Raw genomic sequence first — 26,095 nt, forward strand, 5'->3', positions numbered from 1 at the left:
AAATTATACAATATTATACAATATATTAAAAATTATATATTAAATGGTATTCTTATTAATTATTTTTAAGTTAATGAATTTTCCTTATTTTATGTTACCTTTTACATGTAATTGTGCTGTTTTCTCACTGTAACCACTACGGCTTCTTACAATACATTTATATTCACCATCATCATCTACAGTAACTGATGGTATTTTTAAAATTCCACCACCAAATGTTGCATTTGGATTCATTCTTCCATCGGAACGAATCCATTCTATTAATGCTTGAGGCGAGTCAGTTACTTCGCAAAGAAACTCTGCAGGATCTCCTTCTATGACTCTCAAAAATGCTGGATTTATATTAATTATTGGTTCCAAAACAGAATCTAAGAATACATACAAAAACTCTTGTTAAAAATTGTATAGAAAAGAAATTGTATTTACATTCGTGTAGCTAAATAATAATTAAGTAACTTAACCATCAAAAATAATTCAATATTATAAATTCTCTAAATAAAATCGTATTTTTTCGTATAAAAAAATGATAACAGTATTTCATAATAATCAGTTTAAATAAAATAATAAATACTTATTTATTACTTCTTATTTATAATAAATTAATTAATTTATTTCATATATTTTACGGCAAATGATAAGTAATTCAGTTTATATTATATTGTATACATACACGTTTAAATATACACATGCATACGTAAATATACCTTTAGTTGAGATTAATGATTTTGAAAATGCTGCGTCCAATAAATAAATATAGTTATATAATAGTTATATAATTTGTTATTATAAAAGTGTTGGTATATGCATACCTCCAATGTGAAGAGTAACTTTTTCTGTTCTAACATGTACTCCATCAGTAACGCGACAAATGTAATTGCCACTGTCAGAAACTTTAACTTCTCTAATAAATAATAAACCGGACGAATCATCAATACCCCTACCTACTGGTAAGTAACCCCCTTCTTTCTCCCATTTTATGGTGACGGGATCCTAAAAGTATAATTAAAATTTTATTACTTGCCACATATTTTTAATATAAAATATTAAGCAAACTTTCTAATATAAAAAAAAAAATATATTAAAAATAGTAATGATAAAGAAAAAAAGAAAAAATGATAATAATAATAATATCGATCAAAATAATATTTAAAATAAACTATAATTAATGCTTACGTTGTATAAAGATTTTGCTGAACAATGGTATCTAACGCTATCTCCGATTTTGACAATTTGAATTGTCGGTTCTTTAATTTTGACAACAATTGGTGATGACTGAATTGTAGTTGTTGAAGGGATTGCAGGTGATTGAGTAAAATCAGCTGTAAAATTTTGAAAAACGATTAATTCAAAGTATTTTTACCATAGGTTATATCTATATTATTAATGTGTGTATCGACGTATTTATATAAAGATAAAAATTAATGTAAGCAAAGACGCATACATACACATACATTCTCATGTATACAGAATACTTACCTATATCTTGACAATATTCTCCAGTATATTGCGGGTTACAATTACATTTAACATGGGCTGACCAGTCCAATTCACAACTTTGTTCATTTCCATTACATGGGCAGGGACTGCATGATCCTAATATACTCGTAGAACGATCATTTGCATTTCTGTAATATCCTGGTGCACATGCTTCGCAAGAAGTTCCGCTGTATCCAGCCGGGCATCTACAAATTTCTATTTGAGTTGCTCGAGGATTTCCCGTAAAAATTTCTACAGCAGTATCTAAACTAATATCACTTATGTATGTCGCTATCATTTCCGTACAGTATGTTGCTCGTACTAAAATAGCATCAATATTTGTAAGAACGGTCATTAAATCAGATCTAGTTGCAACTCGAAGACCATTAAAAGAAATGTGTCGCCACTCGTGTTCTTTCAACGGAACTGAAAAGGTCTGAAAATATAAAAATATTTTAATATACTTCGGATATAAACAGAATTTAATAATTTTGCATTTTTACCACCATAGACTTGGGAGATATTTCTTTCGAACTAGTCCAATATAATGTTAATCCATTTCCAACTAATATAACATCTTGATCTTGATGACACACGGAATATGGTTGCGCTACAATATGTAGAGATAGTAATAAATTACCACCGTAACTTTTTACTTTATTGCCCGTAAACACAGTTGGTAAAGACCAAAATAATCTTTTATTACGATCAGTAGTAAATTCATATCCAATTTCATTTACAGATATATTTAATTTAAAATTGTCACTAATCACTTCACGTCTAGATCTAACAAAATATAATATTATCATAAAAATTTATCAAATTTTATGCAATAACATAATAATATAATCATGTCTGTATGTGTGTGTGTATGTGTGTATGTATGTATATATATATATATGTATGTATGTACACACGCACGCACACACACACACACACACACACACATTTATATATATTCCACATATATATATATTCTATATATTCCTATTATTATCTATATATCCTATATTTCTGTCTATATTACTTCTAATTACTACTATATTACTACTAATTCTATCCTATATTACTATCTATATATCCTATATATTCCACATATATATATATATATATATATATATATATATATATATATATATATTGAAGTTAGAGTTAATTATTTATTAGTAGTACTTTAATTTATAAAATATGATGAATAAAAAAAAATCATACACGAGAATTTAAAGAATACTGCATACTTACGAATCCGTCAATGTAAATCCATGTTGGTTGTCATATAAAAATATAGGAATTTGTTGAATGTATAAGGAACTTTCGTGACATTCATTGGTTACGCCATTGCAAAAACATTCGTTACAACCGTCTGCATTATGTTCTGATAATCCAAACGTTGAAAAACGACAACGACCACAATCGGGACCTTCAGTGTTCCGCTTGCATTCACAGTGGCCATTACTGCAATTACTTGATTCTGATCCAAGAACATTACAATGGCATGGAATAACTGAACCATTTTTTATTTGGCAATCGTTTGGAGTGCCACGTAAAGCATCACCTACATATCCAGATTCGCATAATTCACAGTTTTCTCCCGTTGTATGATCAGCGCAATTCTATAAATTAAATAATTTGTAATATTTGAGCAATCTAATCTTATATTAAATAAACAAAGTAAGTAATTATAAGATTGTCTTAATTGGAACAAGCTTGTGAAAATCGACATTGATAATTGCCATATTTGTTGTGATTTTTTACACAATATCTTTTAGCAATATATATATATATATATATATATATATATATATATGTATATATAAGAATCTTCTGACTCGATATAACATAAATATAAATATTATATTAGCTTTTACCTCGCATGCTCCATTTTCTGGATCACACTGATTTGAATGACCGTTACATTTACATGGCTCACAAATTCCAAGATATAAGCCTTCGATGGCTCTGGTGTAACCAGATGCGCAGTCTTCGCAAGAAAGACCTTGATATCCAACCGGGCAACTGCATTTTTCAACTTCAATAGCACGCTCTTTTCCTGTATTAAATTCTTCAGCAATATCCAATGAAACATAAGCTAATCTACAATATTCATAAATTAAATAGAAAAAGACAAGTAAGCGATATGACAATTTTTCAATCAAATAACTTCTTCGTTTCTTTTTTTTTTTTTAAATATACAACTTTGAATATGTAATGTTTTAATATTTTTATGACTTTTAGATATTAGCTGAGAAACTACTAGATAGTAATTAGATAAATAATTATAGTACGTAGTACTTTACACTGTTCTCATCTGATTGTAAGTAAACACTGTGTTTAAGATGTAAAATTAAATTAAAATTATTATTTAACCAATTTATATGACTCACGCAGCTTCATAAGTATGAGTTGTATAAGTTGCTTTAATTCTAATGGCCTCTATATCGGCAAGAGCCATTAAAAGATGCTCTCTATCAGCTGTAGTTCCATCAGATCGTTGCCAATATTGTTCAAGTAAAGGAACGGTAAAAGTTTTCGCAATATTGGGATCCGAGACTTCTCGAGAGTAATAAAGAAGTGTAATGTCATTAGACTAAAAAAGTCCAAACAAATTTTTTCATATAATTAATGCAAATAAGTTATATAATGTTATTTCAAAGTTATTTACACTAATTAATTCAACATCTGCTGCGCTGTTTCTTGATGTTAAACCACCGGGTGAAGGTACATATCTTACGATATATTTCAGATTTCCTCCATATGCAGTTATTTGATTGCCCAAAAATATAGTTGGTAAGCGCCAATAATAAACGTCCCCTGCTCCTCGATCAGGAAAATCATTAAAAACTATCTCTCGTGTATCAGGTTTTATATTAATCCCCAAACTAATTGGGACTGATTCACGATCTTTCGAACCAATCAATTGAAATCCTTGTACAGAATTGGTAAATGAAACTCGAGTCTGTAATTTACATTATACTTTTGGAAATCTATTAATAATTAATCTTTATTTTACGTTAAAATATTAATATACTTAGCATATTTGATTTTTTTTTTTTTTTTTTTTTTTTTTTTTTTTTTTATCAAAATTAATTTGTAATAAGCTAAACGTGCTTTAAGCATCTTAAAAATTCTAATATTTGAAACGGAATTTTTATGGAAATTAAATTATACTATTTTTATTATAATATAACAATATACAAAAACAACAAATTTTGTAATGTAAAATTCAAATTTGGTATGTCTTTTAAACAAAACATATAGTCATAAGGATTTATATAGTCATACCTCGCTTCTATACCAATTGGACGAAACGCACGTATTGGTGGTTCCCATACAAAAACAATTTATGCATCCAAATTGATTTGTTGAAGCCAAACTAAAGGTGTTAGCTTTACATTGATTGCATTTAGGTCCGATGGCATATTCCTAAAGTGTGAAAATACTTGTGTAATATAAATCATATTGATAAATTTTATAAAGAATAAAAAATGCTCGTTACCACTTGTGGGTTTTCGGAAATATTATACTGTGAGATTAATTTATTTTACCTTACATTGGCATCTTCCGGTGTATCGATCAGGTTCAGGACTTAAGCTTCCACTACGATCGCACGGTTCATAAGATCGACATTCTTCTCCTCGTAATGGATTACCTCGATACCCTTCGGCACATCTTTCACACCGCTTTCCTTCGTAACCAGGGGGGCAGTCGCATTTTGGATTTTTATTATCGAATTCCAAGTGGCAAGTTCGTTCAAATCTAATGAAATAGATAATATTAATAATCACTAAAAATGTTAACATGCACTAAATTCTCAACTTACGGTGTATTATTTTGTATATGTAATTAATGTATCTATTAATTAAATGACAAATAAAAAAACATTTAATACATATTTTTAATTAGATATATTAATAATATTAAAAGTCAATATTTTTCATTACTTACATTAATATCACAGTCATTTAATAAGTATTTTAAGCAGATACTAATGAACGTTAAAAATAAGGCAGAAATTCGGAAACGAAATATATAATCAATAATTAAAGAATACTCTGTACTAATTACTCTGTACCCTAGAAACTTAATGTTAATCGATATTGGAAATTATTACTCGATGATACAGTTTTTAAACTATTTATATACAGTAACTTTTTGCAATTCTTATAGTATTTTAATCAATAAAATGTATACATTACATTTAATAGAAATTTTGAATGAGAATAAATTTGTATGTTTAGAATAAGTAACTTTCGTTATTATTCAATGTACGTCAATATTATCTCAATTAATTCATACTCTTAAAAAATTGAATCCATTGAAACATCTTACACAAATATATACTTCAACAATGTGAACTTTATGACAGTTCAATTATAGTAGATCATCAGGTAATGGCCTCTCAAATAATTTCTATCATATTTTCTATTTATCCGCATACACTCTGGCTCTGGCTATTCTAAAAGCTTATTTCAGATATAAATACAAGTTAAAATTTTCTATTTTTGCTTTTTTCAAAATTATACGGTCACGTGTACTGATAATGAATTGAGGATAAGTATTAAATCGGAATATATGGGTGACGTCGAATATTCAAGGTCAGTGCAGAAGAAATGGATCGATTGCAACAGGGGGTGTTAATTCAGGAGCAACCGAAGTAGGAAATTCTAGAGTACGATCGCAAGAAAAAAGTACGAGCAAGGAAGCCTTTGAAGACTCTTCGCTAGTGAACAATTTTCATTTTTGTAAATGCAGTAAATGTCAATGAAAATGTCAACGCAGAGTCGCCCATCGCATTCACAAACACGTCTTAATCGTCTAATATGCAACGCTACACACACGCTCTCTCTCTCTCTCTCTCTCTCTCTCTCTCTCTCTCTCTCTCTCTCTCTCTTTTATAACAAAAGTTCTTTTATAACAAAACAAAAACAAAAATATTGTAATAAATCTTCACTACTTACTGGTTTGATGGAAGTGGGCATGGACAAGCTTCGCATGGAATTCCTCGTGACGGATCCCCATAAAATGTTCGAGGACAACTTTGTGGTAAATTTTCTTTATAACACTGGTTAAGCCATTGTCCACTCTTACGTCTTATATATCCAGGAGCACAGTTTTCACATGAAAGTCCAGTATATCCTTCGATTGATTAAAACATCATACAATTATTCTTTAAGAACATAGCATATCAATACTTAAAAAACAGATTAATAAAAAAATAAAATAAAATATATTTTAAAAACAGTGCCTGCTATTCAGATGCGTTTTAAACATACCTGAAGGACAACGACATTCTTCTATAAAAGATGCTGAATCCAACCCAGTACTGCGAGCTGAATCCAGAATTACATTTGTTATGGAAACATTTAAGTGCGGCGAATTCTCATATTGAGCTCTAAAAGTAAACATACCCATATGTATATGTATATGTATATGTATATGTATATGTATATGCATATGTATATATATATATATATATATATATATATATATATATATATATATAAAGATATACATTTCATAGATACATAGTTCGTCTTGTATAACTTATATTCGCAAAACAAGTATTTTCAAATTATTCAATTCAATTCAAAACAAATTAAATTTATAAAAATAACGATTTTACTGCATTATAAATATATACATACTTTATTAAAATATTATTGATGTTTGCTAAAACCATCATAATATTTTCTCTAGATGCTAAAATTGATCCTCTACGATCCTGCTTGTACCATTCTCCATAAACGAATCTGATTTTTTGTCTTGACTCACGATTATTGAAAAATTGCGAATTAGTATGAAAAATGCTTATATCATTTCCCATAATTATTACGGAAGGTGCTTCATTATCGATGCCATAACTATTATATCTAAGATCGTACTGTAGATATCCACCGTAAGATTTTAATTGATTACCGTTGAAGTTATCTGGTAATCCAAAGTAAATGACACTATTTTTGTTTACTTCATTATTAAGAGTTTGAACATGAATTCCATCATGTTCTATTGGAACCGTTTGCGTAACATTGGTATCTAAGAGAACTGTTATTCTAGGCTTTATTTCAACAGGCACAACTTTATAACGATCAACAGGCAGGGGAATCTGATGTGTAAACAATTTAGCGCTTCCACACTCAGTTGTCACTCCAAAACAGAAACAAGAAATGCAATCTTCAACTTTATTAGCTTCAGAATTGAATTTTCCTAATGGACAAATGCTTGTATTTTTAACGACTAGAATAGTATCAGGCACAGCAATAACAAAACCCATTACATTAATTCCCTCGCACGAATATGCGCCTTGATCTTCAACTCTCAAGTCTGGACAAGTTAAAGTGCCAGTTCCATTAGTTGAAGTCATCGAACATTTTTGAGGCACATGCCCCCAATTCAAACGCCAATTGATCTCCGGTATCGGTATGCCAATAGCTGTGCAAGTTAATGATAGTGTATCGCCTGGATCGAGAACCATCATTGGTGGTGGTGGTATTAAAATATACACAGGGGCTGTAGAAAATTAAAAACCAACTTTTAATAATTATTTTGAAATTTAAGCTATAAGCTTGTAAAATGTAATAAATTCATCAAGTTGTTATATATATATATATATATTTATAGTAAAAAGCTATCAGTAAATATATAAATTTATGACTGTATTTTAAATGTATTTCTAGATTCTTTCAAATAAAATGTCGATTAGGTTACTCACAGCATCCGATTTCATCACTACCATCCACGCAATCATTTTCATGATCACAATGATAACTCTTTGGAATACATTGATTATTACTTGAGCATTTAAATTCTCCATAATAACAAGGTGCATTGTATGATAAATCAGCGCAATTTTCTTCGTCACTACCATCGCTACAATCTTTATCTCCATCGCACCGCCAAAGTTTACTCATGCATTGCTTATTTGAACAACGAAATTCATTTGGTTCGCACCCATGATGACCTTAAAGTCATATTATAAAATTAAAATATAAGACATTGAAAAAGTTTATGTGCTTTTAATTTATATACATGTCTTTTTTACATTAATTGAATTATAACTATAAAAATAAACTTACCGCAATGTATTTCATCAGATCCATCAGAACAATCAATTTTACCATTGCATATGTCGCTTTTAGGGATACATTCTTCGTTGGAACACGTTGCCTCGTATTCGCTACACGACTTTGAAGATTCATACCACGATTGGTTATCTATAAAAAAATGATATTGTCTTGAGCCACTTGTATAAAAGAATACAATGAATATGAAAAATATATTAGAAATAAAAAAAATTTATTATACATTAAATAGTTACATATTAGTACGTCTTACTCGGTTTTCTTATCATTTATCTAATTACAACACAAATAATCTAAATAATTCGTATAACCAAAGTAGAATTTCTTTAAGATTTTCATATTTATTAAATATACTAATCACTCCTAATTTCTAAATATTTTTGTTGGTATTGTATTCGTAAACAATCATATTAAATAATCATAAGCATAATATTTATCTTACATTTCTCAACTGTAAGTTGTGCAGTAATTTGAGATCCAGGAAGATGTAGATATTTTTCTGCCTCGCATATATAGTTTCCTGAATGTTCTAACTGAATGTTAGGAATTTCAAGGCGTCCATTGTCTACATGACTACCCGGAGGAAGCGGTCGATTATTACCTCGAATCCATCGAACTTTTGCTCTTAAAAGACCTTCATCACGGCATTGAAAAACTACCTCGGATTCTAAAGAAAAATAGATAATACAATTTACCGATTTATTTTATTTTAATTTGCCCTTCGCTTAAATGATATCGTTAAATAAAGAGAATCTTTATATAATATGTTTTTAAAATATAAATTTAAAATAACATTTATTAAATTTATATGAATGAACTACTTACTCTCATTAATAATTTGATCAGTTGGATAAACTTTGAGATTCAGCCTGGCACTTTCTTCTTCTCGATCTGTATTGAACAAGATATAAAATAAGTTATTATAAACTGTATAAACGTTTATTTTTCATTTGCAATTTTTGTCTGAATTCTCATCACGACTTTATACTCTAGAAACCAATTTATATGACAAATTCATGGTTTCATTAATATTTTAATTAAACTATTTTAAAAAGTTAAAATTTAATTAAAAACATTCAAATTTTAACCCTCATAATTTATATATCAATTGTTTATAATTTCTAAGTAAATAACAAATAATATAAATATTTTACTTAAAAAATATTTTACCTAAATAAAATTAAACTAATTGCTGTAAATTAAAGAAATATATTAAAAAAAATTAATATTATTTTTCAATTAATTTTTCAAAATATAAAGTGCAATAACATAAACATTTAATAAATAATATACAACTGGAATTTATATTCAATTTTATATAAATACATAAAGACACAGTCGAGTATTCGTATGGATTAATTCATTACATAATTAATTTAATTTAATGACATTCATTCTCACAAAAATTATGAAGATGAAAGAACAACTCAAAATTTAAACAGTTAATTTGAAACTAATATAAATGAAAAGGTTCAATCTTTTCCTTATCCAATAACGAAGTTTAATTTCTACTTATATGAGTATCAAAATGATAAAAATCAATAAATAAAAATTACACGAGTGAAATATAATGAAATAAATTCCAAGTATAAAATTGGAAGAAATATAAATGTAAATATAAAATTGATATACAATACAAATTCAATTAATAAAACACGATCAAAATCACACTTGTATATAATATTTATATCATGTTAACAATAAATGTATTAAAACAGTAACTAAATCAACATTGTTAAATTATATTAATATTGTATTTGAATATCTTTTACTGATATCTACCTATAATACATGTATAATATTCAATAAACTATACAAAGACATGTATAGAATTACTTATAAATGATTAGCTTACATAATGAAAAGTTTACATAAATTGTGAATTATTTTTCATGACAGCTATTCAATAAAAGTCGTAATTATTACTCGCGATACTTATCATAAAATTGCAATCAACTTAATCGATATAAAATTATTATGACTTAATATTTCTTAAATAAAGTATTTGAAGTTAATTAAAACATACTAAACCATAGGAAAATTTACGTTTAAGTGAAATAAGGTAAGTAACTGCAATAATATTTTTAAATATAACTTATTATTAAATAACACGAAGAAATAAATATTAATAAACTAAAGTCTTTTTATTCAATTGAATTAAATAAAAATTACTTGTATTTGATCAAGAATTTGAATGAAAAGAATTTTTGTTAATTAGATTTACTAGATGAAATAGTGTAGGATAAATCGTTTCATTATATAAACATACATAATATAGTACATATCTAAACATAATTTATTAATACTTTGCTTAAAAGAAAATTAATAAATCATCTTACATGCTTATAAATTAGAATTTTAGAATAATTAAGAATAACATAGTATATGCATTGTAAATATCCAAAAATAACTTAAATATATATGTAGCATCTTAAATAAATGATTGATTTATTTATACTTACGTTGATATGGTGAACAATTTTGTTCATCATTTCCATTCGGACAATCTAATCGACCATTACAAATATCCAAACGATTAATACAATAGTTTGGAGAACATTCGAATTCATCGCTTCGACAGCCTGAATAATTCACTCTAGAATTATTTACATGATCTGTAACAGAATAAAAGTGCATTTATCAGTAATTTAGATTTTCTTATTAATTCATAATCCTAGCAAGTAAAAAAGAATCATTATTTATATTGCACAGATTTTTTATAAGTTCTGCATCCGTTTATGTATACTAAATTTTATAAAAGCAGATAATATTTTTTATGAAAAGATAAACATACTCATGCATATTCTAAAATTTAGAACTAATAATAATAAAAGCAATTATATGATATTTAAAATATTAGCCACGTATAAATGCAATAAATAAATAAAACAATTATGAAACGAATGCAATGATTTTGATTATGAAAGTTAAAGATGATTTTTACGCAACTACTATAAAAAAAAAAACTGGTATAATGTTTTAAATTTATTCACACGTTTATTTACAATATTTAATTAATATGAGTTAATCTTACAATAGTATATCAAATGTTTTTATTTGTTATAATTCAATGTTGTAGATTCAATGATTGTTGAAGTTTTTATTTCATATCTTCTTTAATTTTATATATAATTTATGCGCCAAAATTCTATCTACGTAATTATTATGAAATAGGAAAAACAAGATTAAATCTTATTTTAAAAATCCTAAAGAAAAATATTATTGTGTGCCAGATTTGATTTCAATTTAAATATTTAATTTTATAATAAAGGTTGGCTAAAAAATATACAAATACTAAATCATTTAATAATTATTTATATTACTTGTGTAAAATGGTATTACCATCCTTTCAAAAATATTAATAACTAATAATGTATGTAATATTAAACAAATAAATAATATAATGCAGATTCATATTTTCATGCATGCATACACATGTACATAACTGCATACGCGCGCACAGACAGACAGACCCACACGCGCACACACGCACACACGCACACGCACGTACAATATATACACATTAATATATTCAATATTTTAATAAAATTTAGTCATACTGCAATTGTTTTCATCGCTGTTATCTAAGCAATCACTGTTTCCATCACAGAAAAAATCTTTTTTAATGCAGACTCCATTTTTACATAGTTTTTCACCAGGTTCGCATTCTGCAAAATATGTTTGTGAAAATGAATATATTGATTAAAAATATGAAAAATGTTTGCACATTTTGCATAAAAGACGTATTAAAACTAAAGAAAAAGAATATTTTCTGGTTATCATGCACTTTATATTGTGCATAAATTGGTGCGAAATATATTAAATCAAATTGAAATAAATTTTAGTAGTAGTAAAATTTAAATAGTGTTGTAGAATATGACTAATTAAACTTATTTATACCTAATCCATAACAAATTAATTTGAAGTTCATTCTGTGTATCATGCAATTATAAAATTGATAATGTATTTACATTATAGTAATCGTTTAGAAAATTTGGTATTCGATTAACGCTGAAGTTTTAATATCAATAGGTAAATATTCAACCATTCATTTATCTAAATAACTTTGTATTCATCAAATACATTATATTCAAACTATTGTTAATTATAAGAGCAACTAACAAATATCATAAAGAAGTTATTATTGAAATAAATGTATACAATTATATTCTCACAGCGTTAAAAGAAAACTTTAAAATTACATACATGTAATAAAGAATATAAGTAGAAGTTTTATAAGATAAAATGCATAAAATATATCGAAAATCTTAAGGATTGACTATATAAAGATAAAAATTGAAAATTTTAAAGAAATTCTACACTAATTTAGGAAATTGTATAATTTACTAATACTAATGCAAACTTACTATGTAAACTGTTAATACTAAGCTTCCTCTAAGGAAGAAAATAATTATTTTGCTTATTAAATAATTTAACTTATAGTAAAGTATTAATGATACATTATTAAGTGTTAAATAATACTTTCTAATTAATTTAAAATCAATATTAAAGATTTTCCTAATTATTGATTAATTAAGAATTATTAATTAATAAGACATTATTAATATTTTATTGATATACGAACATTTTTGTTAATTAAATCTATTAAGTTTTTCACTTTATATAAAAACAAATTGATATTTAATATTTCATTTTGATTTATGTTCACCTGTTTAAAATGGATCGTTTGATTTCTTATTCTTCGCACAATTCATGATACTATATGAACTATCATTATATACTTAATAATATCACTCTTTTAACAGTAATAGAGTGAACAAAGTTATTTAGAAGAAGATGAATGTCAAAATTAGAGAAAAATTTATGGAAAATCAGCTGATATTAATTTTATTTTAAATAATAGAAAATTTATTTAACATAAATATTATTAATGAGATAATATATTATTCACTATTGCGCCAGAGTCAAATCCTGTTTGGTACAGCTGGATCATGGTTTATCACGAGTTCGGTAACCTATGGTGTTCGTATGGCTGCAATGTATTAGTTCCATATTTTTATCTTAAAATATACATTTGTCGGTAGAATATTGTTAATAAATAAGTAATAACATCGATTGACAAAACTCATATATAAACTTCACATAATATGATATAGATAAACAAAAGTTGAACTATGATCGAAATTATATTACAATATGTAATGTTTTATTTTCAAACATATAACTTAAATAAAAAGTGCTCGATTAAAAGTAAATATTTTTAAATGATACGTAACAATATTATAAATTAAAGTCACTTTTTTATATAATTACTTAGCATTATATGAAATGTAGCTGGTTGTTTGTCTTGAAAATCTAAATTTAATTGATTTATAATGAAATACATTTTGTATTATGAAGTAGATATTTAATATTAGCAATATTTTTCATTTCATCCATTAATATAAAATTATAAACAGAAATACGTATAAAACAGCTATTTAGTATTTAAACATTTCTACATTATTTCTATTTATCAAATAATTTATTATAAATGATTTTAGTTAAAATTATTTGTTTAAATCGCCTATTAAATATTTATTAATCGATAAATCATTTTTTATTTTTAAATTTAAATCAAACAATTAAGTTGAATTTATTTTTATAAATATGTTCTGAAATCTTAAAAGACTACGCCTTAGCTTAGATCTTCTATCATTAATATATTCATTAGACAACAAAAATAATAATTTTATAAATTTACGTTTGACTTTTAAATATTAAATAATAGAACTGTAATTATAATATTTGAACATATTCGTTCATTAATTTATATAATGCATAAACCATATTATTTATACGTGATTATAAGTATGTATAAATTTTATATTCATATATGCACGGACACACGTTATTACCTGCGTAATTATGCATGCACGTCTATATACAAATGTATCTTCATTTTTTATTATAAAGAAGTTAAGTATATTTAGTTTAGCAAACATATTTTTTAAATATTATTGAGAAAAAATGGTAATGTTTTATTAAAATAATATACCGTATGAGAGCAATAATTTTATTAGCTATTTGGTATTAAAATGTAACTGTCTTTTAAACAATTTTTAATGAAACTTATTTTATATTCCTTACAATATAGAGATCTTATTATTTTCTAATAAAATTATTTTACAATATTTATATGTAGTAAAATTTTATTGATTCCTTATACACGAAAATAAGGAAAGTAAAAAACAAAATGCAATAATATAAGGACAAAAATATTCTTTTAATGCCCCCATATAATATAAAATGTGTCTTGACGAATGACAAGAATTATTGCATAATTAAAATGTTAGCAAATTAAATCAAAGTTCTTTACGCTAATTAAACACTCGTAAGTAATGATAGATATGTTGTGCTCATTATCGAATGAAAAATTTACGTATCTTAAGTAAAAAAAAATATAAACTAAAATTTTGTGAATTATTTATATTCTAAACTATATTAAATGAATACATTGTAAAATGGATATTATAATAAATATATGCTTTGAACTAAATGAAAGTCAAATTATTACTGGAAATATAAAAACTATTGGAAGAATTGCTTTAAAGATTAAAGATAAAAATCCGCATATGTCTTTGTCACATGCAAGTTCAGACAAAAAATTCGAAACGTAAATTATTATTAATATGAAATACCATGCTTTTACGTCTTGCAGAAAACTATGAATTATGCATTCATGTGAGTGTTCAATCCAAATTTATGGTTATTAGTTTCTAAGGCAGTGGCAGTATTTGAGAAAAAGGAAAACAAGCGAAATAATATCATACTAGATAATGTTGACGAATCATATATTATAGATCCATTAGAAGAGCCATTGTGACAATCTTCATCACTTCTATCGGGACAGTCTGGATAACCATCGCATCTGTAGACGCTTTCTATACATTTATTTCCACTCACACATTTGAATTGGGTCGGTGTACAGTTTTTTTCTATTGACGAAAAATATACATAATAAACAATAAAAGAAAAAAATTTTTTAATGCAACATTATTAAATCGACAAATAACAAAATTCGAAATTCTTAATCGATTGCAAATGCAAATCTTTTCAAACTAATTAACATTATCATTTTATTTAAATTATTCAATAGCAATTATTATTAATGTGAAACTTATTAAATAAAATTAATATAATTATTGTGAAATATTAAGATTGTTATTTATAAGAAGAGTAATTATAGAAAATTTAAAAATTATAGAACAATTTATTATGAATCCAATCAAGTAATATGAATGACATAATTAAAAAAAAATAAATAACATTAATGTTAAGCTTAATGAAATAACATGTCAACTTTAATTATAATGCTTCAGTAAAAAATTTTTATATATGATTAAACAAAATTTGTTTGTAATCGAGAATGTACCGCAACGAAGTTCATCTTCAGCGCCCAAACAGTGGTCTATTCCATCACATACCAATGCCTTTGGAATACAAGAACGATCACCGCACGTGAAGTCCGTAGGAGGGCAAGGTGCAAAGTCTGAGAATTATTTGGATGAAATAAACATTTAATTAACCAAGCTGTTTTTGAATAACAATATTTCTTTAGTAATGCCTTTATTAAGAATGAGTCCTAATTTAATTCCTTACTTCCATCAAAATATTAACAAAGTTATCAGAATCCTATTATGAATTACTATAATAAAATGCATTTGCTCAATGACATATAAATAATTAAATATACTATCGACAATTACAAGTATTTTAATCATCTTTACATCTTGAATGTTCCATTATAAAATAAAAACTAATTTTCAGTGATAAAATAATTACCACAATCTTTTTCATCAGAGCCATCTCTGCATTCTTGAACCCCATTGCATAGCGAGCTATAAGAAACGCAGTTTCCGTCTTCGCAATAAAAATCATCGGGTCTGCAATCTAATTCGTAAATGAAAATCATATTAATTTGTAATAAATAAATATATTGCAATAAACGGAAATTCTACCAAAAAATAAAATTCGAAAAGATTAATGTATTTAAAAACAATTCCAGATATATGCTGGATTTTAGATTCATTGTTAAATTAAATTGTAACTTAATACTTGATGGTCAATAAAACTTGTGAGACATAATATCGGTTTTCGCTTGTATCACTTCGGTTCATAGATTATTACTAAAATTAGATTCTAAAGACATGAGTAAAATTCTAATGACCTAAACGAGGAAAAATTGAAAATATTTTATATGGAAAAAAAATCCATTGTTTATTAAACTTTAAACGTTTAATAAATTAAATTAATAATCCTTATATATAAAATAAATACTTTATTCATATATAACAACTGGTTCATTCGATATTTTATTTTATTATTTTTAAGTATGCAGTAATGTCTTATTGTTAATACATGTAGAGAAATTTTTAATATAAATCATTTTAATATAATAATGTAAGATTAAAATTATTTTAAAATAATAAATTATTTATTGAGAAGGAAATTTCAACATAAAAAAATATAAAATATATTATTTTCATTGACAATTTTAACAATTTTTACAATATATACGGAATATTCATTACTTACAAAAATATCAAAGAATTAAAAAAAAAAATTTATATAAACGGTATTACAAGCATATCTACTAGATTTATAATTACCAAAATATTAAAACATATTATATAATAAAATATTCTAAAGGTTATATAACTTGTAAGCCTTTTGATATATATATATATATATATATATATATACCATCAATGCGAAATATAATTAAGCATTTTATTATTAATATTAAATTACTTTTATACTTTTTCAACGTATTTATATGAAGATTAGAAACAAAATCTAAAATGATGTCTACTGTAATCCGTTTCATAATACGCTGATTATTAGAAATCAATGTTTGCTTCCCCTGCACTTATATTTTATCTCAATGTAAATAAAACTTTTTGTTATATACTATATTGAATGATAAATCATGCAATATTTGCTAAGAAGTGGCATAAAGAATGTGCGAACACATCTTGAATTTTTACTCTAATGTCACGATTCTACTAATTTTACCCTGTAGACAGCTTAAAATTAAATTAAATTTTTTTGAAGATGGATAATTATCAATTTTTATAGTCCTTATAATTTACAACTATGAATAGTTTTGATAAATATTTTTAAAATATATATATGTAAAAATTAAATGTAATATTCAAGCATATAAGATTCTTCGAGTAAATAAAAAATATAAAAATTAATATATTTGTTTAATTTTAATGTAGGTTAACAAAAATGATAATTTCGAGAATATCTCAATGTCTTAAATGACATGTATTTATAATATAAACCCAATGACTGAACGCCGAATAAATATTCTGAGCTTAGTTATTATCATGATCAATTATTTTTACAGATTCTTAATAGAAAAATAGCTGTAATTTAATCTTTCATATTACCATAAATATCTGAATCAGGTTATTAAAATAATTATATTAACTTGGTTTTTTCTTACTTTTTAGTAATCAATTAGTACTTACTTATTTTCAAAATAATGAATTAAAATAAAAATAAATTTCTCTAGTTTATAGTGTTTCTATCTAACAAAACTATATAACATTAAGTTGAAACTTTTAAAAAATATATTATAATAATTTTATAAATATATTTTAAGAAACATATTCATAATCCATCTAAATATAATACTGTAATATCTCTTATCTTAATTAAATTTTAAGTTAAATTAAATTAAATTAAAATTAAGTGTGTGTGTGTGTGTGTGTGTGTGTGTGTGTGTGTGTGTATAAATATGCATAGATAGATAGATAAGTAGATAAATATATTTGATCGCGATAAGAGACAAAAATTTTAATATTTAATAAAATTCGTATAATATAAAACTACTCATTGACCTTCATTATACATAACTTTAAAATTTTATTTTCCAGTTAAAGATTAAATAAAAATCTCAAAAACAATAAATCAACAAGATTTTAATTAATTTATAAAAATTAAATTACAGATAAAATAAATTTTTTAATGAATCATATCTCAGCCATGACTGGTTTTTTAACATATTTCAAACAAACTTGCAATATAAATATTTCAAAAAACATAATAAAAACTTTTTGTTAACTTTGTTATCTTTTACATTAAATTACATAATTAACGTATATTACATATAAATTAAATTTAATACGTATCTCGGTAATGTTATTACGAAATAAAATCAGTTTTTACTGTATATTACGATCTTTATTGAATGTATAAAGATACTAATAATGTTCATTAAATAATCATATCCTCGAAATATTGCCACTTTATAATTAATAGAATAAAAAACCCATATTTAAATAATTTGATTTTAAAAAATAATTATGATATCATTGGTTAAAGTAGTAAACTGCATTATACAACAATCTTAGACTTTGTCCCCATTTATATTATTATCAGTAACGAGTGATTTATTCCATCGAAACAATATTGCAATCTCTTACACAAGAGATCACTCTGTTATTCAGTCAGTCAAGTCTTCCTGCTAAACTGCGATTTTTTCGTATTTTCAATCCATAGTATAATACTTGAGAAATACTATATTATATTTATTACATTTTACAAATTATTTGATTTAAATAATGTTTTTATTAAAATTAAATATGTCAATTTGAGAATAATTTTCATATCCAAGAATGATCTATTTGAATGATTGACTAACTTAAATAATATGTATCGGTTGGTAAAGTTTTACTTTTATACTAAAATTACTATTATTAATAAATATTTAATTTTGAATTATCAGTTAATTAATATAAACGTAAAACTTTATTAAAAAAATTGCAACGTCAAAGAAAATTAATTAAAAATATAGTTAATCCAAAGTTTATAGGCTATTTAAAAATAAAAAAATTAATGTAAAAGTCTGAAATATTTCGCCATCGTCAGTATTGTAAACAATTAAATAATGTTAGAATTAAATGAAAACAACTGTACATTTAAGTTTTACTAAGAGATACTTTTTGAATGATAATGTTCAAATTATAGTTTTGTTTAAATTTTGTTAAATCATTATACTTGTATATGCAATACCTGCATTTACAGATATAGTATAAAAAAGGTAAATTTAATTACGTACTGTTATATGTCAATCATAATTGCAAAGAATTTTAATTGACCAAAATCTTGCACTACACTACTATCCTGACACATTCATTCATTTACCGAAAAATTATTTATAATATATTTATTAATAAATATGCTTGTTTAAAATTGAATATTAATCCATTTTCAGCCGTAACACCTAATTAGTAAAGTATATAGTAAAGTTTAATATTTCTATCAAAATTACTTTTAAGTAGATATTCTTTGTCTAAGACGACGTTCATAACTAATTGTTAATATTATTTACGAAGTAAATTTAATTAATATGAAATTGATAAATGATATTAAATTGATAGGAGACTTAGAATAAATTAAATCTAAAAATCATTTTACGCATTCATGGATTTCAGTATTATTCGTATTAAATATTTTTCTTAATAAATGTTCTTGTACATGTATACTTTGTGACCAATAAGAATTAAAATATATAGAAAGAATATAAAAAATAACATGGATCTCTACATTACAGTTATTATTTTCTTATATTAGATTATTATATTATTATACTATAAATAATGAGAATTATATTAATTAATTAATTGCGAACACTAACATTTTCCTGGAAGAACATTAAATGTATTAGCCAAAAAATATGCAAAATGTTATAAACGGGGCCACAATTTTGAAAGCACACTTAATTAGTTTATATTTTATTCTCCGCTATAGATGAAATAAGCTGAAAAATAATTACATATATAAAATAGATTAGTAAGTATATGTAAGCAGGCACAATTATGGATAAAATCTTTTTTTTTATTATTAGCACCGTTCAAAAGAACAGTCTCTCATTTTCTAGGATTTTGAAATAGAAAAAATTGAAAATGATTATTATGAAAAGTACTGATTAATAAGAGCGAATAAAACTTACCACATGAATCCTCATCGTCTCCATTTCGACAATCTGGATAATCATTACAGCGTTTGTCGATACTGATACAAATTCCTTCTAAACAACGATATTCATCACTGCTACAAGTAGTTACTACAATAAACAAAGTAAGAAAATGAACAATTAATAAGTTAAGGAATGAATGTAAAAATAATGATCGCATTTTAAAAATACGGAAATTTTAGCAGTTTGTAAGATGTTTATTTTCCACAAAAACTCCGAATATTCTTATTATTACTATTAATTCAAATAATTAGTACAATCTTAAATATCTGAATTCAATTAAATAAGCTTTAAAATATATCTGAGAACTTTTTTCAGCGTTGATCATAAAATTCTCTGGAAATCTAATCTTGCACAATAATATTTTTCCCGTTGTTTTCATAAAAAAAGTGCTTATAATGACAAAAATAAAGTATACACCTATATATGCATATTAATATGAAAGTAATATTTATATTATTTTAATTAATGTACATAATAGTATGTTATTATATATTTGCGTCTAATTATAAATAAATATAAATGATGTAAGATTCAATTATATTTTACATATTAGTTATACTTTTCTTAGGAGCCAAACTATCAAAAGATAATGAATTAAGATAATATAATACTTAAATTCTTTATTCTATTTTAATATCAATTTATCATAAATAAACACTAATTTATTAAATACTAATTTACTAATTCAATAAAATTATACATAATTCAATATATAATTCTATTATAACATTTGTATTTAATACGTAATAAAGATATACAAGTATTGAAAAATATCCAATTATTAAAAGTTAAAAAATTCAATAAATTTTTCAATAAATCTTAAAACAAAATTTTAAGATTTCATCTACAAATAGTTTGCATTTTATAAAAATAATGAAAAATTATGTACAATAGTGTTATATTCTTTTAAATAAGTATGTTAATAATTTGAACCAAACTTAAGAATTTATATAATTGTAGTTGTAATTTAAAATTAAAACTATTAATTATTTTTCATGATTAGATCTTTTCTTTACTTACAACAATTTTCTTCATCTGAATGATCATAACAATCCGGTCGATCATCACAATGCAAACTGCCCTTTATGCATTGACCGTTATTGCACACAAAATCATCTGGTCCACAAGCTTTTAACAAAAAAATAATCAATATAAATAATGACGATATGATAAATATTTAGAAATATTCTAATATTATAATAGCTAGAATTAATTTATAATTACAATATTTTAAAATATACATAACACTTAAGCTTTTCAAGTTCACTGAATATATAATTAATTAATTATGTAAATTATTAAAGAAAACTATCGTTTTATTATCTAAAATGAATAGCTTTTTATTTTCAAATCACCAATTTATATTTTATGTATCAATAAATATATTATACGGTTCGGCACTTACCTACATATTTTTAATATATTAAAATATTAATCTTATGCTGTTAGTTAAATAGAAATTATAAATAATCTTTTTATATTATTTTATATTATTACATATTACCAACAACTGTGAATATTATTTATAATTCTTTTGTACAATTAGTAAATAAAAACTAAAACAAATTCAAAATTATTATTGCTTAATTTTGCTTTATCAATAATGTAAAAATATAAACTTTTCTTTATAAATATGCATTATGTTAAATCAATGATCGCACAAATTAATCTCTATAATTAAAAATTGAATAGATATCTTTAAAAACTAAAAAAATCCAAATTTCATAATCTTTGTAATTGGAGAATTTGTCATATTCTAAATAATATTCATAACTTCATAGAAAAAACCAATAAGTTTCATATCAATAAAAAATTTGCTTTTTACTGAAGTCTAAATAAATGTAGTTATAAGATCTCAAATCTATTGAAATCAATGTTGAAATAAATATTTTTAAATATTGTGATTTTTATAAGTTCAAGTAATATTACATGTTTCGATATTACACACACGCGCGCGCGCGCGCACGATAAATATTTATAGTGTATAAATTACTTATTATTATAATTATTATAATTCATAAATTGAACATTGTTATTTCATTCAAATTAATTTACAATTATAACATTTTTATTGTAATTACATAGATTTATATTTATGTATTTGAAATACATTACGTCTTTATTAGATAATATATAACAGTATTAATGATTTTATATAAGGTCAAATCGCCATAACAAAATACTTAAAAAAAATTTGTATAAACAGTATCTTACCCAAACACTATAGATTCAATGATACATAACCACAACAAAGTTATTGTTAATATGCACAGTCTCTAATTTATCAAAATTCCTTTTCTATAGAGAATGTAGTACGAACGCTTTTTAATGCTTTACTATCATATCAAGTTAACTAAACGAACAAGTATGCTTTGATACGAGAAACTACAATATAACTATATTACTTGACACCAGCTTGTCACCTATAATCTTTAAAGCCGACAAATGCTATGAAACTAAAAATAGTCCTTAAATTTAAATCTGAAAGTTTACTTAATAGCGTTAACTTCTATACCCTTATATCTATAAAATGTTTATACTTGTAACATGTATATAAATAATAAATAAAATTTTGAAACAATTTTCCTAAAAGGTTTAAAGAACATTTTTGAAATTTCATTTAACGATATAAAAGTGAAGATTCATATATTTTAAACGAAATATTTTTATTTTTAATTTGAAATGAAAAAATTATATATGAAATTATTCTTCCCAAATCATATTTAAATGATGTATTAATTTCATAACTTTCAAGAACGTAATGATAAAATGAAAATAATCTAACCAACTAAAAAAAAATGAATTGTCTAATAATTATTAATGCAGCATTAAATATATTTCTAAAATCATTGTTTCAGAATTTATCAAGATCGAAAATAAACTAATTGTTTATTATTTTATTACAATGGATATATATTTATATTTCTAAAATTAAATGTTTATTATCAATACTACGAATATATGATTTGATTTGATTGTTTCTTTTGTTTGTCATATTTATATTAAATAATAACAATAATTAAGAAAGATCTGAAATATAAATTGACAAAAATTAGAGAATTGAGTGTTGTATCTTGAAAAGACTTAAATTAATAAAAATTACAGTTTTATGTCATACATGTGTATTTATTAATAAAACTAAAATTTAACTAACTAAACTAAACTAAAACCAACGAAAAATTAATAATTTTTTGTTTATCTATTTTTGTATTATAATACTTTTCTTAAATTAGGTAATTTTAAATTTATCTCAAATTAAAACAAAAGATTAAGTTTCGATTTAATGAATTAAATGCACCTTAAAATAAAAAATGTAGATTATAAAATAAAATAATAATTCCAATAATTAAAAGAACATATACCCGAGGCAACTAATAAATTTAACAAATAATTAACTTTTTAATTGAATCCAATTAATATTAAAAATAATACTAAAAAGTTATAAAATACATAGTTATACTGACGTATTAGAAATAAAAATTTATTTATATATTACTCTCCTAAATAAAGTTTTATTTAATTTTAAAATTTGTAAAACGAAGAAAAAAAATACATTACAGAAACAGTTACATTACATAGATTCATAATTCATATAATAAACATGTATTTTATATAAAACAAAGTGATAATTCTCGATAACATATGAGTGTGTTATCAATTAAATTCACGAAAAAATAAATATCAGTTCAAATATTTTCTAATACTTATACGAACTTTAAATCACAATGTAGTCATGCAGTACAATATAAATACAATGCAGTATAAAATTCAAAAAAAAAAAAAAAAAAAAAAAAACAAAATATTGTGTAAAATGACAGAAACCAATCATTTATAATGAGTTTTTTTATCATTTAAAATATGCAATGAAATTATAATTACATCAATTATAATTTTTAATATTGACAAATGCATGGCAGACTAACCGAAAGTCGTAAACGAAATCGATTGGAATTATAATTTAATTATAAAAATTAATTCTAATTCCGTTATGGATAACAATAAAGTATTTATTATATGAATTAAAATGTTAAAAATCAATAGTACTATTATTGTTCATAGAATAATAATACAATAAAATAATACAAAGATATATGATTACAAAGCCAAAAGAATATTGATAAAAATGGGATCAAGTTGAAGTAATTCCATCATTGATATCTATAATATGAATCAACCATTGATAAAGTTTTGTAAATTGCCCAAATAATATATGAAATCTTAGTTTGCTAATTTAATATAAAGGTTTTGAGCTCTAAAATTCAAAATACTAATGAATTGTTATTATCTTTTATTGAATTTTTTGCTTGAAAATACATGGAAACTATTTTAAAAAAAAAGGAACCATTCAACAGCTCAAGCATAGCAAAGTAATAGCAGGTATAATAATATAAACTTAAAATATTTTTAAACTTCACGTGTACTCTTCTACATATTATATTTTAATACCAGTAAATAAAACAAATTCGTAGTAAATATTTACCAATATTGTATAGCAGCATTAATTATGTAAAAGAAAAAAATTATAAACTCGATATTCCAAAGTAAAGTGCTTATAATTTTCAAATTAAATTATATTTTTACTTACATTTGCAATTTATTATAATAATAGCAAGCACATATTTAAAAATCTTATTTACATCGTTTTGAAAGCCCAAATTATATCTATGCTTTAACATCTTATTTGAGGCCTTGATTTTGAATATTCATAAATCAATTTTCAAACATTTTTCATGAAAAAAATTGTTTTAAAATTTAAATAATAAGCAACCAAATAAATTAATAATCTTTAATATTAATAATATTAATAATCTTTACCAAGATTAATGGAAAATTTTTCAAAGCAAACTATAAATATATGTATATATTTCACTAGAGTACACCTTTAATAAAATATACAGTTTTTAACAATCTGATATCTTAAAATCGTATTAATAAAATAAATTTTTTCAACTAATATAATTTTTCAACTCGTATCATTAAATTTTTTGTGTTGTTAAAAATTATATAATTAATGTATGAAAAATTGTATTTTATTATACCACCCCTCATAATAAAATACTTTATATATTATAAATTAGTGTTAGTAGTGTTAGTTTATTATTAAAAAATGCTACTACTTATTTTCATATTTACTCTAAAAACAAGAACTACAATGTTTTCAGTATAATTATTTTGAAATTAAATAATTGTTTGTTACCTTAAAAATAATATTTCTTAATAGCAATAATATTGATAAGAAAAATTTAAAGAAGAAATATACAAGAAGAAAGAGTAGTAGAATAGAAGAATAATACCAACTAGCCATTTATTATTTCTCAAAATGTATATTCTGCAGAATATTTGAAACTCAGTTGAATAACCATATTCAATTGCAAAAAAAATTATTGCCCAGTCAACTCATAAATTCAAATTTTTATAGTCCATAGAAATTTTTTATTATAAAAAAAAACTTAAAAAATTGAGTTGATATACAAATAACTTAATATTATAAAGGCATCTCTTTATATGATAAAATGATAACCTCCAGTTTCATTTTCTGTTCATG

General features: G+C 23.8%; 1 protein-coding gene across 1 annotated transcript in view; it reads right to left on the bottom strand.

Moving 5' to 3' along the window:
* Nucleotides 1-26,095, bottom strand: part of trol (terribly reduced optic lobes) — a 97,624-nt gene that overhangs the window by 8,555 nt on the left and 62,974 nt on the right. Inside the window, exons 8-31 of the mRNA XM_011496463.1 lie at nt 21,571-21,678; nt 20,524-20,637; nt 16,341-16,448; nt 15,931-16,047; nt 15,329-15,493; nt 11,018-11,170; nt 9,381-9,446; nt 8,998-9,222; nt 8,550-8,687; nt 8,186-8,434; nt 7,122-7,983; nt 6,750-6,868; nt 6,435-6,612; nt 5,022-5,232; nt 4,759-4,899; nt 4,139-4,432; nt 3,861-4,063; nt 3,345-3,570; nt 2,719-3,089; nt 1,980-2,262; nt 1,477-1,912; nt 1,174-1,319; nt 810-990; nt 99-368 (exon numbers count right to left, since the gene is read on the bottom strand). Of these exons, the coding sequence (XP_011494765.1) occupies nt 99-368; nt 810-990; nt 1,174-1,319; nt 1,477-1,912; nt 1,980-2,262; nt 2,719-3,089; nt 3,345-3,570; nt 3,861-4,063; nt 4,139-4,432; nt 4,759-4,899; nt 5,022-5,232; nt 6,435-6,612; nt 6,750-6,868; nt 7,122-7,983; nt 8,186-8,434; nt 8,550-8,687; nt 8,998-9,222; nt 9,381-9,446; nt 11,018-11,170; nt 15,329-15,493; nt 15,931-16,047; nt 16,341-16,448; nt 20,524-20,637; nt 21,571-21,678 (5,364 nt within the window). The remainder of the gene's footprint in view (nt 1-98; nt 369-809; nt 991-1,173; nt 1,320-1,476; nt 1,913-1,979; nt 2,263-2,718; nt 3,090-3,344; nt 3,571-3,860; nt 4,064-4,138; nt 4,433-4,758; nt 4,900-5,021; nt 5,233-6,434; nt 6,613-6,749; nt 6,869-7,121; nt 7,984-8,185; nt 8,435-8,549; nt 8,688-8,997; nt 9,223-9,380; nt 9,447-11,017; nt 11,171-15,328; nt 15,494-15,930; nt 16,048-16,340; nt 16,449-20,523; nt 20,638-21,570; nt 21,679-26,095) is intronic.

Source organism: Ceratosolen solmsi, unplaced genomic scaffold (genome assembly GCF_000503995.2).
Source record: "Ceratosolen solmsi marchali unplaced genomic scaffold, CerSol_1.0 scaffold29, whole genome shotgun sequence".
In the NCBI taxonomy this organism is placed as follows: Eukaryota; Metazoa; Arthropoda; class Insecta; order Hymenoptera; family Agaonidae; genus Ceratosolen; species Ceratosolen solmsi.